Source organism: Moschus berezovskii, chromosome 28 (assembly GCF_049115385.1).
Source record: "Moschus berezovskii isolate FMDL1 chromosome 28, NW_MosBer_1.0, whole genome shotgun sequence".
Lineage (NCBI taxonomy): Eukaryota > Metazoa > Chordata > Mammalia > Artiodactyla > Moschidae > Moschus > Moschus berezovskii.
In genome coordinates, this window is record NC_142487.1 from 20,871,378 (window position 1) to 20,888,059 (window position 16,682).

Below are 16,682 nucleotides of genomic sequence, written 5' to 3' on the forward strand. Positions count from 1 at the left end.
GAAAAATTTGAAGCAATCATAACCCAATAGATTCTTTTAAAATTATTATTGTTTGATTTTGGCTGGGCTGGGTCTTCATTGTGGCATGTAGTCTTTCTCTAGTTGCTCGGCACAAGCTTATTGTCCTGTGGCATGTGAGAAATTAGTCCCCCAAAAGGGATTGAACCTGAATCCCCTGAATTGGAAGGCAAATTCTTAACCACTGGACCACCAGGGAAGTCCCTCAATAGGTTATTGTTTCAGTGACATTTGAAACTAATAAGGTTATCTCTTGCTAAGTTTTTCTGCTTCTGGGCTCTCCTGTTGTTGGGGTTTTAGCATGTTTCACTCAAGTAATATGATGAATGTGAATCTCATACTTCTCCCTTGGACTTCCAAAATCCAGAAGAGCTCTTTGATGAGAGAAGCTAGTATCAATTGTTCATCATTATATTTCTCGGCCATTAGGAAGAGGCCTGCACACGTTGTTGTGCAGTTGCTAAGTTGGGTCTGATTCTTTTGCAACCCCATGGACATTAGCCTGCCAGCCTCTTTTGTCCATGGGATTTCCCAGGCAAGATTACTTGAGTGGATTGCCCTTTCCTTCTCCAGGGGACCTTCCAGACCCATGGATCAAAACCGCTTCTCCTGCATTGGCAGGCAGATTCTTTACTGTCGAGCCACCAGGGAAGCCTCCCCTGCCACATGTTAGGAGCCCCAATAAATGTTGACTGATTGTATTACTCTGAGTTCTCCAGAGAAATTCATGAGACTATGGATGCTGAGAAATCCTGCAGTTGGCAAAGAGGCCAGTAAAGAGATCCAGTAAAGCAAACCATGTAAGTGCTAGTTCTGGTTTCAATCTGAATGCTTGAGATACAAGCTCAAAGTCAGGCGGAAAGAATGAATCCTCTTACTCTACCTTTTTGTTTTGTGCAAGGCCTCAATGGACTGGATGAGCCCCACCAGGGAGGGCAATCTGCTTTCCTCAGTCTACTGATTCAAATATTAATCTAGAAACATTTCACAGATACACTCAAAATTTAACCAAAAGTCTAAGCACCCCATGGCCTACTTATATCCACATATGAAGTCAACCGCCACATTGACTGAATAAGTGAATGAACAAAAAGTACTGGAAATCCGACAAGATGATGTGATCAGTGGTGGTGGAGATTTGTGGCAGGGTTATCTGGAGACCCTAGATAGTAGGGAAGGGCTGGTGACAGTTATTGATGTAAAACAAAAAGTCATACAGCTTTTAAGAGCTTGCTTTTCTGTTGTTTGGATGATTTGCCTGCCTTGAAACAAGCCCAGTTTACAGGTTGGCCCAGCAAATATAGGCCACATTCATAATCAGCTTTCCTGAATGTTGTGACCACTTGTTAGCCATGCGTAATGAAATTTAAGGCTGATGGAAAGCCTGAGCCTGAATTCTGTAAAATTATTCATTACTATTGATTATAAACCAACCTCAGGTTTTGTAATAAGAATTTTATCTGCAAAGTAGAGAATGAAAATAAAGTTATTGTCAAAGCCTGTGGAGGTAAACATCTTTTCATGAAAATCAATATGCTTGTGAATAGTTTTTTTTTAATCCACACTGAATAGAGGGTTAGAATCATTAGCAAAATGTCCCTTTGTATACTTTCAGATACTCTTGTTCTAGGCCAAAAAAGGAAAAAATAATTTTCCTCACTTTAAAAAATATTAAGAATTTTATATGGTTGTATTATGTTAAGTAAGCTGGATATTCCATAATTTGCTAAAGCAATCATCAGTTGTACAATTAGCTCATTTCTCATGTTCACTATTTTAAATAATGCTGTACTGAATAATTGTGTCTGTGTGTATAGCTTTTTTCTTCATATGTTTATGGAAAGATTCCTAGAAGTGAAGTTCTTGAGTTCCATTGTTATGATGTACACTGAGAATCACTTTTCAAAGGTAGTGGATCAACTCATATGACAAAAATGGCATTGATGTTCAATATGATTTGATTAAATTTGAAAAAGAATCACTCTCTGAATACAATACCATGTAACTTTGAGGAAGAGGTGATATAGCTCTGTTCGTTATTTACTCATGTTCTGGGACATACATATTGCATAATAGCTCAGAAGGGTGAAGAAAAATAGTTATTAACTTGCTACCTGGAAGCATGCTTCTAAGATCTGCCTCTGTTGACCCCAGAGTTGACAAAAGACATGGATGGGCCAAGCTGAATCATGCTTGACTGATTGCGGATCATGACGTCAAGAGATGGTGGACAGAGCTGTCAGTTACATGTGGGTGTAGTTCATGTGTGAGAAAAGTCTCAAAGAGAAGGTTCGGCAGGCCCTGAAACCCAACTCTAGATTTGCTAGCCAATCCCATGGAAGACCTTTGTAAACTTACCCCTTCAAAGAGAGCACCCTTTGTGAATTCTTATGAAGGTGTGATGTTGGCTACCAGAGGCCCTAAGGCTGCTATTGACAAGGGTGACTTGAAGAATCCTGAATTGATCCAATGGATAGGAAGGCCAAGAATCTAGCAAGGCTAGTTGATGAAATGATGATAGACTTCTATTCGAACTGGCACGCTTGGATTACAGGAGTTCCCAAAATGACCACTTGGTTCCAAGTCTAATGTGTAATCAGTTTTCAAAGATCTGGGAAAAAATACCAGCCTGTTCAGTTCAGTACAGTCACTCAGTCGTGTCTGACCCTTTGCGACCCCATGAATCACAGCACGCCAGGCCTCCCTGTGCATCACCAACTCCTGGAGTTCACCCACCTTCATTGAGTCAGTGATGCCATCCAGCCATCTCATCCTGTGTCGTCCCCTTCTCCTCCTGCCCCCAATCCCTCCCAGCATCAGGGTCTATTCCAATGAGTCAGCTCTTTGCATGAGATGGCCAAAGTATTGGAGCTTCAGCTTCAGCATCAGTCCTTCCAATGAACACCCAGGACTGATCTCCTCTAGGATGGACTGGTTGGATCTCCTTGCAGTCCAAGGGACTCTCAGGAGTCTTCTCCAGCACCACAGTTTAAAACATCAATTCTCTGGTGCTCTGCTTTCTTTACAATCCAACTCTCACATCCGTACATGACCACTGGAAAAACCATAGCTTTGACTAAACGGACCTTTGTTGGCAAAGTAATATCTCTGCTTTTTAATATGCTGTCTATATTGGTCATAACTTACCTTCCAAGGAGTAAGTGTCTTTTAATTTCATGGCTGCAATCACCATCTGCAGTGATTTCGGAGCCCCCGCAAAATAAAGTCTGACACTGTTTCCCCATCTATTTCCCGTGAAGTGATGGGACCAGATGCCATGATCTTAGTTTTCGAGAGTGTTTAATTTATGTATTTCTTTTTGGCTATGCTGGGTCTTCATTGCTGCAGGCAGGCTTCGCCTGGTTGCAGGGAGCAGGGGATGCTCTTCAGTTGCCATGCATGGGCTTCTCATTGTTGTGCCTTCTCTTGTTGCAGAGCACAGGCTCTAGAGCACAGGCTCCATACTTGTGGCGCATGGGCTTAGTTGCCCCACAGCATGTGGGTTCTTTCCGGACCAGGAATGGAACCTGTGTCATCTTCATTGAGAGGTGGATTCTTAGCCACTGGAGCCACCAGGGCAGTCCCTAGAGTGTTTATGTTGAATAAACCACATGGGTGATTCCGAGAAAGTCTTATATGATAATATTTCTCCCTATTTTTTTTTTTTTGCCAAGGAAATGAGTTCTTTACGTGCTTCTAATCTTGCAGAGCTGGACAAACTGTGTCATTTGCCTACAGTTTTCTTGCCCTTTCTTACTTCTTCTGTTACATCCTTCTGAGTTCAACATCTGAGTTACATCATCTGAGTTCTGATATTTCTTCCCAGACCACACACTGACGGAGAGTGACTGGCACCCTCCAGATACACATCCTAGACTTGGTTTGGCAGTGCCACGTTCCAGCCGCCACTTTTCAGCCAGCCACCTAGAAGCCCATCATTTCACCAGTGAAAATGAAGATGCTGAAACAAAAGCAAAAAAGTGGGGGAAAAAATAAAGAAGGAAAATGATAACTCTCAGAGGAACATAGAGAAATATGCTTGTAACGTATTCTAAGAATCCTTTGTTGGTCTTCTGGCCGCTGAAAAGCAACCAAATCTGGAAAACCTCTCTTTGAATTATGTCTATTCTCTTCCCCTGGGCTAATTTGAAAATTAAAAGGGGGCCAACAAGGTCTGGCTTTGAAGGGACGTAGCTGCGAGGCTTTAATTTGGAGCAAACAAAGCGTTGAAGGCAGCTCTCCTCTGGCAGTCGAGGGATCTGACCACAATGCTGAATACTTAAAAGCAAGACAGGGTTTGCAACCACAAGGTCTGTCCCCCGATTGATGTCTGCTTTTATGAAATGAACTTTAATTACTTAATAATTAGCCCTTCTATAGGAGGAGACAGGGATCCTGATAGTCTGCCAAGGAGGCCAGAGAGCAAATCAGAAGCATGTGCCACGCTGAGATTAGAATTTAAAAGAAGGAATAGGCCCAGTCTGGGAGCTCTGTGGGTGGAGAGGCCTCCCAGGAGGAAGAGGAGAGTCTTGGCATAAACCTGGAATGGAATATTTCCACTGGAAAATTCCCACTTCAGCTTACAGAGCAAAAGTAGTTTAGTTTTAAGTGAATGAGAGTGCATGTCTAAGCTCTCCAAACTTGGTGACTACACCTCATGGAAAGATTCTCTCCTAGTCCATGTGTGTGTGTGTGTGTGTGTGTGTGTGTGTGTGTGTGTGTGTGTGTGTGTGGTGTGTGTGTGTGTGTGTGGGGTGTGTGTGTGTGTGTGTGTGTGTGTGTGTGTGTGGTGTGTGTGTGTGTGTGTGGGGGGTGTGTGTGTGTGTGTGGTGTGTGTGTGTGTGTGTGGGGTGTGTGTGTGTGTGTGTGTGTGTGTGTGTGTGGTGTGTGTGTGTGTGTGTGGGGTGTGTGTGTGTGTGTGTGGTGTATGTGTGTGTGTGTGTGCACGCGTGCATGGGTAGCAGGGTGCAGAGAGACTATTGTTCTCATTGTTTTAATTCCGAGAGCCTAACACTTTTGATGTCCCTGCAGATTTACCAGCTTTGTATTCATTGCCATGGTGATTTTTTACCTCATTTTTTAGCATCACAAAGGAAAAGCCCAAATGAAAAATGTTTGCTGCTTTGCTATTAACATTTCTACTGCCCAGCTGACAGCCAACAGTTTGGTTGTGCTGAGCTCCTGAAAAAAAAAAAAAAATGTATTGGCCAGAGCCTGACTGATGACTGGAGCCACTACCCAGTCTGTCCCAGCTGGGATGGGGCTGGTCCTGAGACCATTGATAAGCTTGTTTCCCAGGACAGTGATTTGAAGGAAGGATGGGAAATCTCATTAGAAACATCACTGTTCCACAATTTGAACTTATCGGGCTTAGACAAAATTTTCTTGGATGGACTCGACACTTGCCCTCCCCAATCCTTTCAAATGAAGATCTGTATGGGTTGACTTTGTATGTCTAATAGCTTCAACCCTTTTTCACTTTCCGTGAAGAAATCTTTGTTTTCTCTCTTTCTTTATGCTCTTCTTCCTACGTTTCCTGATGTATAACAGTCTGGGATATTTGCCGAATCAATCATACTTATCTTTTCATTCAACATATACTGATGGATAATGATACGCCATGCACTGGGTGTACAGAGTACAGAATACAATAGAACCAGCTCTACTTATCTGGAATTTACAGATTAGCTGGGAAGATGGCTATTAAATTAATTCCACAGTTAATAAATTATAACTGAAGTAGATGTTGCAAAGGAGGCATATAGGAATAACTGGAGGCATATAGGAATAATCCTATCTAGATTTGAGGAAGGCCCCTCCGAGGACATGAGAATTCTGGTACTGTGTTGGCACTATTAAATGCCAGGTGATTAAGTCTTAGTATAGTTAGTAAATGTTCCAGAAAAGAATTATAGTTATGGCTGTTTATCAGGCCTTGAAGAACATTTAACAAAGTAACCTATACAAATAGATACTTAATGAATCCTTTTAGTGTTAAAATTAGTGTTAGAGAATTAGGAAGGATCCTTTACAGAAACTGAAATAAACAGGGAACCCCCATTTCTCCTTGTTACACTCATAATGGCTATATACCTCTTGCTAACATTTAATGCTTCCTATGTAATTAGGATAGTTGACATCAATAAAACTCCTAATGTTGAAGTCCAGGCACATTTACTATTAGCAGCTTATAGAATCTGAGTTATTAGTGTCTGTGTTTATAATTCCTTATCATGTCACAAGGAATAAATTGGAGTCACCACATATACGTGCCTGACTTGTCCATATGTAAATACAGTATTTTCTTTCCTTATTATGGTTCCTGAACTGCAGATGGATCCAGACTCCAGATGAGTAATTTTAGTACCTGTTTGTAGGATAAGTTTCAGTTGATAAATTACCATGTGCAAAAAGTTACTGTTTCTGTATGGTCTAGAATGAATTGTTCTTGCTGAACCGTAACATCACATCTCCAGGTCTGTCCTTCTCGGTAGTAGGTGCGGACCTTTGTTAATATCCAGAGGTGCAGGTAATGTGTAAACCTGTCAGTTAGCTGTGATGAGACTTCTCTGACAAGCCCAGGTCTTCTTAGATTTAAACCTGTCTTAGAATCCTGGGCCAGGCTAACCAAGAAGATAGGAACCTTGACCACAATTCATTCTTGCAAACAGCCTTCCCGCAAGGCTAACTGTGAAAGGCTTCCGTAGAAACACCAGCCATAGGTTCATGTGCTATTTTTAATGGCAAAATTCTTCAGGCTGAAGTTTGTAAGAATTCAATCTGGGGCAGAGTGTACTTACTAAAAGGAGTTTACAAGTATTATGCTGATACTTGGGGGTTGAGGAGCCAGGAGGTACTGTTACATAAAAGAAACTCTTTTGGGGACATTTTCACTTAGCTTGGGAAAATAGGATATTTCAAAGAGTATTATTCAGGACAAAACTTTCTTTAAACAATTGTACATAATGTAAACATTTGAATGAGTTTGCTTCCAAGTTCCATCTGTAAGGTAGCGACAGTTACTCAAAGAGCTGTTGTGAGAATTAAAGGAGGTAGTTTATGAAGGAACAGAATAGGATCAATGATAAAACTCAAGTTCCCTGTGTCATTGATCTGGATCTAATAGTTCTCCAATAAGTCACACTGCGAGAAGGTTGAGTTGATGGTTCTTGTGAAATGTAGACCCTGAGGCCAACTTTGAGCGTTTATTTAGGGTTTTCTGTTCTTTGGATTTTTCATTTTGATATTGTTTTGTTTGGTATTGTTTCTCCATTTACAGGTTGATGTCAAATGGAGGAAAGGAGCAACAATTAAAAAAAAAAAATACTAACAATGCCAAAAGTGAGACATTCCCAGAAAGAAGAGGGAGATTACACTTGGTTTTTAAAATTACCAGAAGCCCCATCCCAGAATTTTACCCAGTTGGTTGATGCCAAGTCAAAAAGCATCCTCTTAATGGTTAGAGTGGAGAAGGAAATGGCAACCCACTCCAGTATTCTTGCCTGGAGAATCCCAGGGATGGGGGAGCCTGGTGGGCTTCCGTCTATGGGGTCACACAGAGTCGGACACGACTGAAGTGACTTAGCAGCAGCAGCAGCAATGGTTAGAGATGATCAGTTGCTATTTATGGTGACTTTTGAATTGGCTGTTCTGTTTTCTGTTTTTTCTTGAATAAGCCAAGATCTGGCTAAATGATGAACCACAGAAGTGACCCAAGGTAATCTGGCACCCAGGTATATTATTTGCTGTCCCAAACTGCCACAGAGTAGATTAGAAAGTGATAAACCCGCACTCAAATGCAATTATCAAGATTTGCAGTCTTGCAGTAGTCTACATAGACACAGAGCCTCAGTAAATATCTATATATTTTTCTTTCAGTAGATATTTGCTATACTCTGTGGACTAAAAAACACATATACAAGCATGTAAATACTGATCATCCTTTTATTTATGCCATCAACTGTCATACTATCTATACGTCCTTTAAAAATTAAAGGATTGAGAGATGATTTCCAGTAAGTAAGATTAAGGAAAAGAGGATTTTTTTGACTTAGTACTCCAAGAAGGACTACAGTTTTGGTAGGGAGATCTTAGGGGAGAAGGTATACCTCTTTAGAGGAAATATCATGAGAAATACCATCCAGAAGGAGCCAGGTCTAGACCTGGTCAATAGATCTGAGTATTTTTTTCCAGGAGTTGTGGAAGGTGAGCCTGGAAGGAACACTGTGTGGATTCTTGGGTAACAGGATATTTGTCTAAGACAGTACTAGAAAATGGAATTTTAGAGTTTCTTGAGTGAAACCAAACTTTTCGTGATTTAGAAACACTAATCTTTTGACTATGTTTAGGATGGATTTAGGTGAGAAAAGGGTAGTGATAGGAATACCATTCTTGCTATGATTGTTGTTGTTTAGTTGTTAAGAAATGTCTTGCTCTTTGAAACCCTGTGGACTGTAGCCCTCCAGGCTTCTCTGTCCAAGGGATTCTCCAGACAAGAATGCGGGAGTGGGTTACCGTTTCCTTCTCCAAGGGATCTTTCCAACCCAGGGATTGAACCTGCATCTCTTGCATTGGCAGGCAGATTCTTTACCACTGAGACACCAGGGAAGCCCCCCACTATGCTTACAGTTAGTCAAATGTGATCCAATGAGTTGAACCACACTTTATCCATGAAAAGGTTCTTAATAAGCAGGTAACTGGTTTTCATAAGGATATAATTAAAAGTATACCTATGAAAATTATACCTTTATATTGAATTAGAGCATTAAATGACTTATGAAAATACTATATTTCATCCTTATAAATTGCAGTGAGTTTAAAGTTTATAACTAGGTGCTTGTACTTATGCTTTGAAAATATAGTACGAAGTTGATAGGCTATAAATTCTTATTTTAATACTGTTGCTGGTTTGTTACACTGCCATGAGATGTGAGTACACAAAGGTAGCACAATATCAGGAGCACTAATTCAAGCCATATGGAATCTCATAAACTTAGAATTGCTTTATGATATGTGGGGTTTCTTTTGTAGAGACAAAAAGGAAAAGCTACAAATCATGTTTATATTTTTTCACTACATCAAATAATCCACTATCTGAAGTTTTCAAACATTGTTTCATTAAATTTTAAGTTAGAGTAGATCCCGACCCCCTGTTTATTAAGATCTGAAATCACCATAGAATGCACAGTGAATACGCACGCACAATAGTGGCCAATTCCATTAAGCCTAATTGTATTCATATACATTCTCATGCCGCGTCTATGATTCTTTGGGCTAGATGAAGTTTATATAAAGAAATCGTCTATTGAGTACAGTTTGAATTGCTCTTTCAATTTATGTTTTATTCTAAGTCTAGAACTCTGCAAGTGAATTTTTGGAATACCACAGACATTCAGATGTAAAATACGTGTTTACAGTTTTATCCAGTATGTGTTAACTTGTATAGGATCATATATATGAATATATAAAAGTATCCAGATACTATGTCAATTGATCACAAATGTTTTATTCTTATCTACTTTTTATAAAATGTATAACTCATAGGTGTGGGTAAATTATTCCCAAGCTATGTTTCCTTAACTAAATAAAATGCTAGGGATGAACACCAAGAAGAACGTTATCAAATAAACAAGTCAGAAATGTGTTTGAAAAATATCTTGACCCATGTAACCATCACGACATCTGGCCACATCTCATTGCAGATTTGCTTTATGCAGTACATATAAACCATTCTCTGTTCAAGTACATGCTTTAAATCCATATTGAAGCTAATCAGTTGTAGATTAAGGTGCCTTCTTTTGAATGTGCTCAAGATTCTACACTACCAACAGCTTGGAAACTGGACTTTGAACAAGGAGACAAAGCACAAGTTTTCTGATTTCTTTTGCTCTTCATTCAGTGGTGGATCCAGCATAGTTACAGATTAGTTCCAGCTAGCTAAATAGGGAGAAAATTAAGCATATGGTTGGCTCCCACTGAAGAAACATCTGTACTGCTGAGACAAATCACAGCTCCATGGATCCAGACTCCAGATGAGTAATTTTAGTACCTATGTGTAGGATAAATTTGAATTGATAAATTAACATGTGCATCAAAGTTACTGTTTCTGTATGGTCTAGAATGTATTGTTCTTGCTAAACCATAATGTCACATCTCCAGGTCTGAAGGTCTGTTTATGAGTGTGACTATAAAAGTGGCATACCGTCTTTGGCAAGCTTTATCTATTCTGAATATGATATTGATATGTTTTCTTTTTTCTTGGATTCAGCTATTTTGTGGCTCAAAAGAATAATCTTTGAAAGGGATGTGAAATATTACCTTAACCTAGAACATGAGACTTCTCCACAGCTTTCCTGATTGTCTCCCATGTTAAATTATGATGTTTTAAACTAGGCTGTTGTGCCTTCATACTTTTCACCCCAGCAAAACTTTTATCAGATTACCTGGAGAGTTAGGTTTGTAAGAATTAATATATCCCTAAATAAAATTAACAGTACTTCACACTGAACACATTAGAATTTGTTATTGACTAAACATTGGTAGAAAGTTTCCTTACACAATTTAAACCAAGACCTAGGAAATTTTGGCTTAGTTAAAATAAATCTATAAAATAAAAATTATAGTAATATAAATTTGAGCGACAAAACTTGACATGAAACCCAAAATGATGAATGAATCACATCTTATTGTGAAATGCACATACAATGAAACCAACTCCAGTAAATTAAAAAAAAATAGAATATAACTATGATGAATAAAAGATAAATAAATTAAAATCATTAATTCGAATTAACTCTAGAAAATAAAATTGCCAGGATCCGTCAGTGGTGACAAAATTCATTCAAATATGTTTGCAATCATAAAGAAATGCTTTCATGGTCAAAGCATTAGGGTCACAAATAATCCATCTGTTCACAGAAGGAGGTTCAAGATGGCAGGCTCCAAATATCTTCTACCTTTTAATATGTAATGTCATGGTGGAGGAGGCTTCTCTTACCATGCTTTATGCTCAGTAGTGGTCAGTTTTTATTTATTTTTTGTTCTTTTCTTGTTTCCCTACCTTTGCTTAATTATCTGTGTATCTTTTTACATGTTATTTCAAATGAGCATCACAGTAGTTGTATGAGCTGAATTTACTGTTATCCCATTTTATAGCCCAAAGAAATGAGACAAGTTACTGGAAGACTCACACAAAGTAGGTGGCCCAGACAAGCTGGAAATAAAAAAATAGTCTAATTCCTACTCAAACATGTTTTCATTCCGCCACAGCGTAACTGAAAAATTCTGATGGTCATTTATCTTAAGCAGTCAATCTACGAAAGACTGTTCTCTGTTACTATAATTGATGGTTAATACGGCCCATCTTTCTTGAAACTGCTTTTGTTGTTCAGTCACTCAGTTGTGTCCGACTCTTTGCGACTGTGTGGACTGCAGCGCACCATGCTTCCCTGTCCATCACCAACTCCCAGTTGTCTTAAACTCATGTCCGCTGAGTCGCTGATGCCATCCAACCTTGTCACCCTCTGCTGTCCCCTTTTCCCCCTGCCCTCCATCTTTCCCAGCATCAGGGTCTTTTCCAGTGAGTCAACTCTATTCATCATGTAACCGAAGTACTTTTATTTTGGTTTTCTATCAAGAATACAGGTGTGATTATCTTATTTGGGGATGATTGTGACCATCTGAAAGATTTATTCTTCATTCTTTGTGTTTCTCCTAGGACCCCTGAGGTTCCTCTCCCAGACAGAATCTATCACTGCTTTCATGGGCGACACAGTGTTACTCAAGTGTGAAGTCATTGGGGAGCCGATGCCGACAATACACTGGCAGAAAAACCAGCAAGACCTGCCTCCCATCCCTGGTGACTCCCGTGTGGTGGTCTTGCCCTCTGGAGCCTTGCAAATCAGTCGACTTCAACCAGGGGACATTGGGATCTATCGATGCTTAGCCCGGAATCCAGCCAGCTCAAGAACAGGAAATGAAGCAGAAGTCAGAGTCTTATCAGGTGTTGCAGTGTTCTTTATTCTCTTCAGAATTATGTTTTCTAGAGTAGTTTGAATAATTTTTCCTTGAACACATATTTGGTAGTTATGTTTAAGTTCTGTATTGTTTATTGGGTTTAGTTTTATATTTTCCTTCTTTTCTAAATGAACCATTAGAAAAGGATATGCCAAAAGCTTTTCTTATCTTTCCATGTCTTGTGGTAGAACTTTCCAGAGAAACGGGTATTTTCGTTATGATTGACTTCATTCACTCACTCATTCCATTAGTACTCAACAAGTGCTTCTTTGTGCAAAGACCATTGCTAAACATTATTATTATTATTATTTTAAATTTCCTTTGCTAATAATCTAAGAGGTAGTTACCTTTGTCCCTGTTTTCAGAGGATGAAGGTGAGGTTTAGCAAGGTTAAGAGCCTTCCCCAAGTTACCACTGAACATTCATGTGCTCATCCACATGGATACTCATTTCTGAGGAGCATCGCACTAAGTACTAAGGATCCTGAAATGAGTGAGACTGACACAGAGCCTGGAAGTTTTGAGTTCTGGACACAGAAGTGGCTACCGTCCAATGCGACTGAAATGATAAAGAAAGCTGTTTCTCTCCATCTCTTATCTCCCTCCCTCTGTCTTCCCTGCAAAATCCTTAAGATTCTGGGCTCATTTTTCTCTCCTAAATAATTGATGATTGGAATGGACAATTTTTAAGATCCTGTCCAATAGCTGCTACCTTCTTACGGCTGTGTATTGGGTTGGCCAAAACGTTAGTTTGAGTATTTTGTAAAATCCCAAATGAACTTTCTGGCCAGCCCGGTAATATCTACTTTCTCATTTAATTTTACTTCTAGGATTTGCTTAGACTCATTTGTGAGACTCACAAAAAAAGCAACACTTAAGTAATTGTGACAGACTCGCTGTCAAAGCGCTGACTTTGGCTCTGTCTCAACATCCTGGGTGTAATTATTACTAGTCACTCAGCTAAGTAGAGGGTAACATCCATATGTCACTCCAAATGCAAACTGGTAATTCAGTTGCAAGCTTCCAAGACTTTAGTAAGGACGTCTCTGAAACCTCTTCTAACTCTTTTGTGGACTCTTTGTCACAAGGATACTGATTTAATTGTGTCAATAACCATCAGTGACACTGTGTTCTTCCATCCTCTGGGCAGTGACAGATGCAACTGTAGTGTTTATTCCCAGCACGTGCATGCATTTATTTAGGTAGCCATTAGATACACAAAAATTTTAAATATTTATATTCACATAGCCTAAATAATGTATCTCAATCAGATGAGAAACCCAGGTAAGCCACGTGGAAAATTGGCAAGAATATGTTTGATTATCTTAATATGACCAAAAAGTCTGTTTTCTAATGGTGTTAAGGGATAAAGTTGGACTAATTAAATATTAAATCTGAAAGGGAAACTTTTGAAAGACATAGAGGCATAATCATCAAATTGCCGTTTACATTTATTTGTTCACCTTGTGAAACACATTTGCATTGTAATCCATGGGGATTTACTTAAAACCAAATTTCATATTGTTATCCAGCTAAAGTCAGGAATACATAAGTGTACTTCGGAGGTGTATGGGTATTTCTTACCTGGATAAGAACTACTATTTTAAAAAATTATTACATATAATGAGTATGTTTCTGCAAGTTTTATGAATTCAAATACAAATTCCACAAAGGAGTTATGAGCTGAGGTAGCAAACAGACCTGTGCCATTAGCATACGTGATTAAGCCTGTCTTCTATACTGTTGACCCCATAAAGAATCTGTTGAAGGACCACATTTGTCCCATTTATCGCCAAGATTGCAAGCTGGTTTAGAGGTTAAATCTATCACAAGTACAAAACTGAGAGAGAGATTGAGTAACTGGATGAATGCTCAATTTCAGCTTCTTTTAGTTGCCATTGTGATTTTTCTCATTCTTAAAATCATGCCAATGCTTTCTGAATCAATTTCTACTTTCTAGAAGTACCAATCTGAGGAAGTCATAATTGCATAGCTATATCGTCCATTCTTTATACAAATGCACATTTAATAGGGTAAGATAAACTCAGTTAAAATAGAAGTCCATCATATTAGTAACATGACTTAGAAGCATCAATGTGACCTGTATTGTTACCACTCTTTAAAAAATAAATTTTTCCACAGTCATTTAGATATTATATTGATGAATGAATACATCTGTTTATGATTTAATTTGAAATATAAATGCTAATTTGAAGTTTTGCAGCTTGGTTCAACACTTGTTTTTTTTTTTACCACAACTCATATTTTCATTTTGTGATGTGTGTGGAGAGTTATCCATTTCTAAAAAGCATATAATTTGATATCCTTATTCAAATTTATTAGAATACATTTCTAGTTGTCACTTCTATGTGTCAGGTACCTAATATCACCAAGTAACTAAGATTCATAAAATTCAGATTTTAAGAATTAATGAATTCTTTGGAAATACCGTGTTTCAGCAAGTAGTGGAAGTTTATTCACTACACAAATACTTTGTTCAATAAACTTTTGAGCGAATCTTATGTACTCGCCATCACACAGGTGGCTAGGGATACAAAGTTGAAAGATAATGCCCCCCAAAAGTACCGTCTAGTGCGGGAAGCAGACAAAGCAAGTAGGCAGTGTTTTGGAAGAAGAAATACGGAGTGCCACTGAGTTATAGCAGAAACACCAATGTGCCAGTCTTGAAGAAACAGTAGTAGGTAGGCAAAGAGAAGATTACACCAGGAGGAAAGAGCCCCATCAGCACAACCGAGAGAAAAGAAAGAAGCTTTTCTGTTCCGTTCAAGTGGGCCGTGAGGCACAGGAGGTGCTGGTGGAAAACCTGGAAGCAAGGGTGACAAACAGCAGTAAGAAGGATGTGGTAGAAAGTGCAGCATTAATTCTGGAGAGAACTGATCAAAACTGCTGCTAAAATGGTATCAGAAGGGGTTGAGAAGGGCCGCTGGATGGGGGGATATTAACAACAGGTGTTGGAGACTTACCGGATGTAATTAAGAGCGGGGTATGGCATCATTCTCAGTTGAAGCTAGGTAGCAGCACTTTTCCTGGCAACCCACTCCAGTGTTCTTGCCTGGAGAATCCCAGGGATGGGTGAGCCTGGTGGGCTGCCGTCTATGGGGTCGCACAGAGTCAGACACGACTGAAGCGACTTAGCAGCAGCAGCAGCAGCAGTGGTGTTACTGTGGCTCAAATCAGATTACAAAGTTTAAAAAGAAATTTTCCCATGACTTTGTATATTTTCAAGGTTAAAGGAGTAATTATTTCTTTCATTTAAAGATAGAAAAAGTAACTCATTTAATCTGTCGATTAATGTTTTAAGACAAAAATAAAATTAAGAGGAATTGTACATTTTTAAGTGAGTCCTGTTAAAGAATTTTTTTGGGGGAAATATTTATAACAAAACACTAAGGAAGAGTTGAAATGGTTTAAAATGTCTCATTGTCTGTGATGGTGAACATAGGAGAGATTGAAGTAGCCATTATGATTGTCAAGTTCATTTTATTCAGATTTCATCATGTCTGAGTGCCAAACAGTAGATTGAATTGCTGAATTATAAATCTGCTTTGGGCACTAGGTTGACCGAAATAACTGGCCTATACACTGGAACTCTGATTTCAGTTTTCTTAATGACCTAATTGAATTGATCAATTGGTAATTCAGTCTGTTGTTCATTCGTTTAACTATAATTAGATGACGGTAGGTCCTGGATAGACTTGAACTAAATATCTGTGTAATTAGAGACATTGGGTTTTAATGGAATAAATTGGACTAAAATATACTTTGAATGATTTTTCTCTATAATATTTATTTTTATTGGAATAAATTTTAATACAAACCTTCCAAAAGGCATATTATTTAGAAGGAAAACCATGTTTGGGGGTTTTAAAAGAGTTTCAGGATTTGTTCATCAAGAAAAATCTATTATTAACTGATAGGTGCATTAAACATTGTTCAGTTCAGTCGCTCAGTCATGTCCGACTCTTTGCAACCCCATGAATCACAGCACGCCAGGCCTCCCTGTCCGTCACCAACTCCTGGAGTCCACTAAAACTCATGTCCATCGAGTCAGTGATGCCATCCAGCCATCTCATCCTCTGTCGTCCCCTTCTCCTCCTGCCCCTAATCCCTCCCAGCATCAGGGTCTTCTCCATTGAGTGAACTCTTCTCATGAGGTGGCCAAAGTATTGGAGCTTCAGCTTCAGCATCAGTCCTTCCAATGAACATTCAGGATTGATTTCCTTTAGGATGGACTGGCTGGATCTCCTTGCAGTCCAAGGGACTCTCGAGAGTCTTCTCCAACACCACAGTTCAAAAGCATCAATTCTTCGGTGCTCAGTTTTCTTCACAGTCCAATTCTCACATCCATACATGACCACTGGAAACCCATAGCCTTGACTAGATGGACCTTGGTTGGCAAAGTAATGTCTCTGCTTTTTAATAGTTTGATTAAATTTCAAAGTTAATTTTCAAAGTTAATTACACTTTGCTAACATTTAGCTGTATAATTTCTACAAAGGAATGGTCTGTAGAGGAAATCAAAGAAGACATGTTATTTGTTTTAAAATTTATGATCAAATCAGACAGTTAATTCATGTAGCCATATGACTAACATAACACAAGGATTGGTAAATTTAGGTAAACCTCTCT

General features: G+C 38.9%; 1 protein-coding gene across 1 annotated transcript in view; it reads left to right on the plus strand.

The window, feature by feature from the left end:
- DCC (DCC netrin 1 receptor) overlaps positions 1 to 16,682 on the plus strand; it is an 887,682-nt gene that overhangs the window by 156,730 nt on the left and 714,270 nt on the right. Inside the window, exon 3 of the mRNA XM_088833422.1 lies at positions 11,735 to 12,019. Coding sequence (XP_088689548.1) covers positions 11,735 to 12,019 — 285 coding nt within the window. The remainder of the gene's footprint in view (positions 1 to 11,734; positions 12,020 to 16,682) is intronic.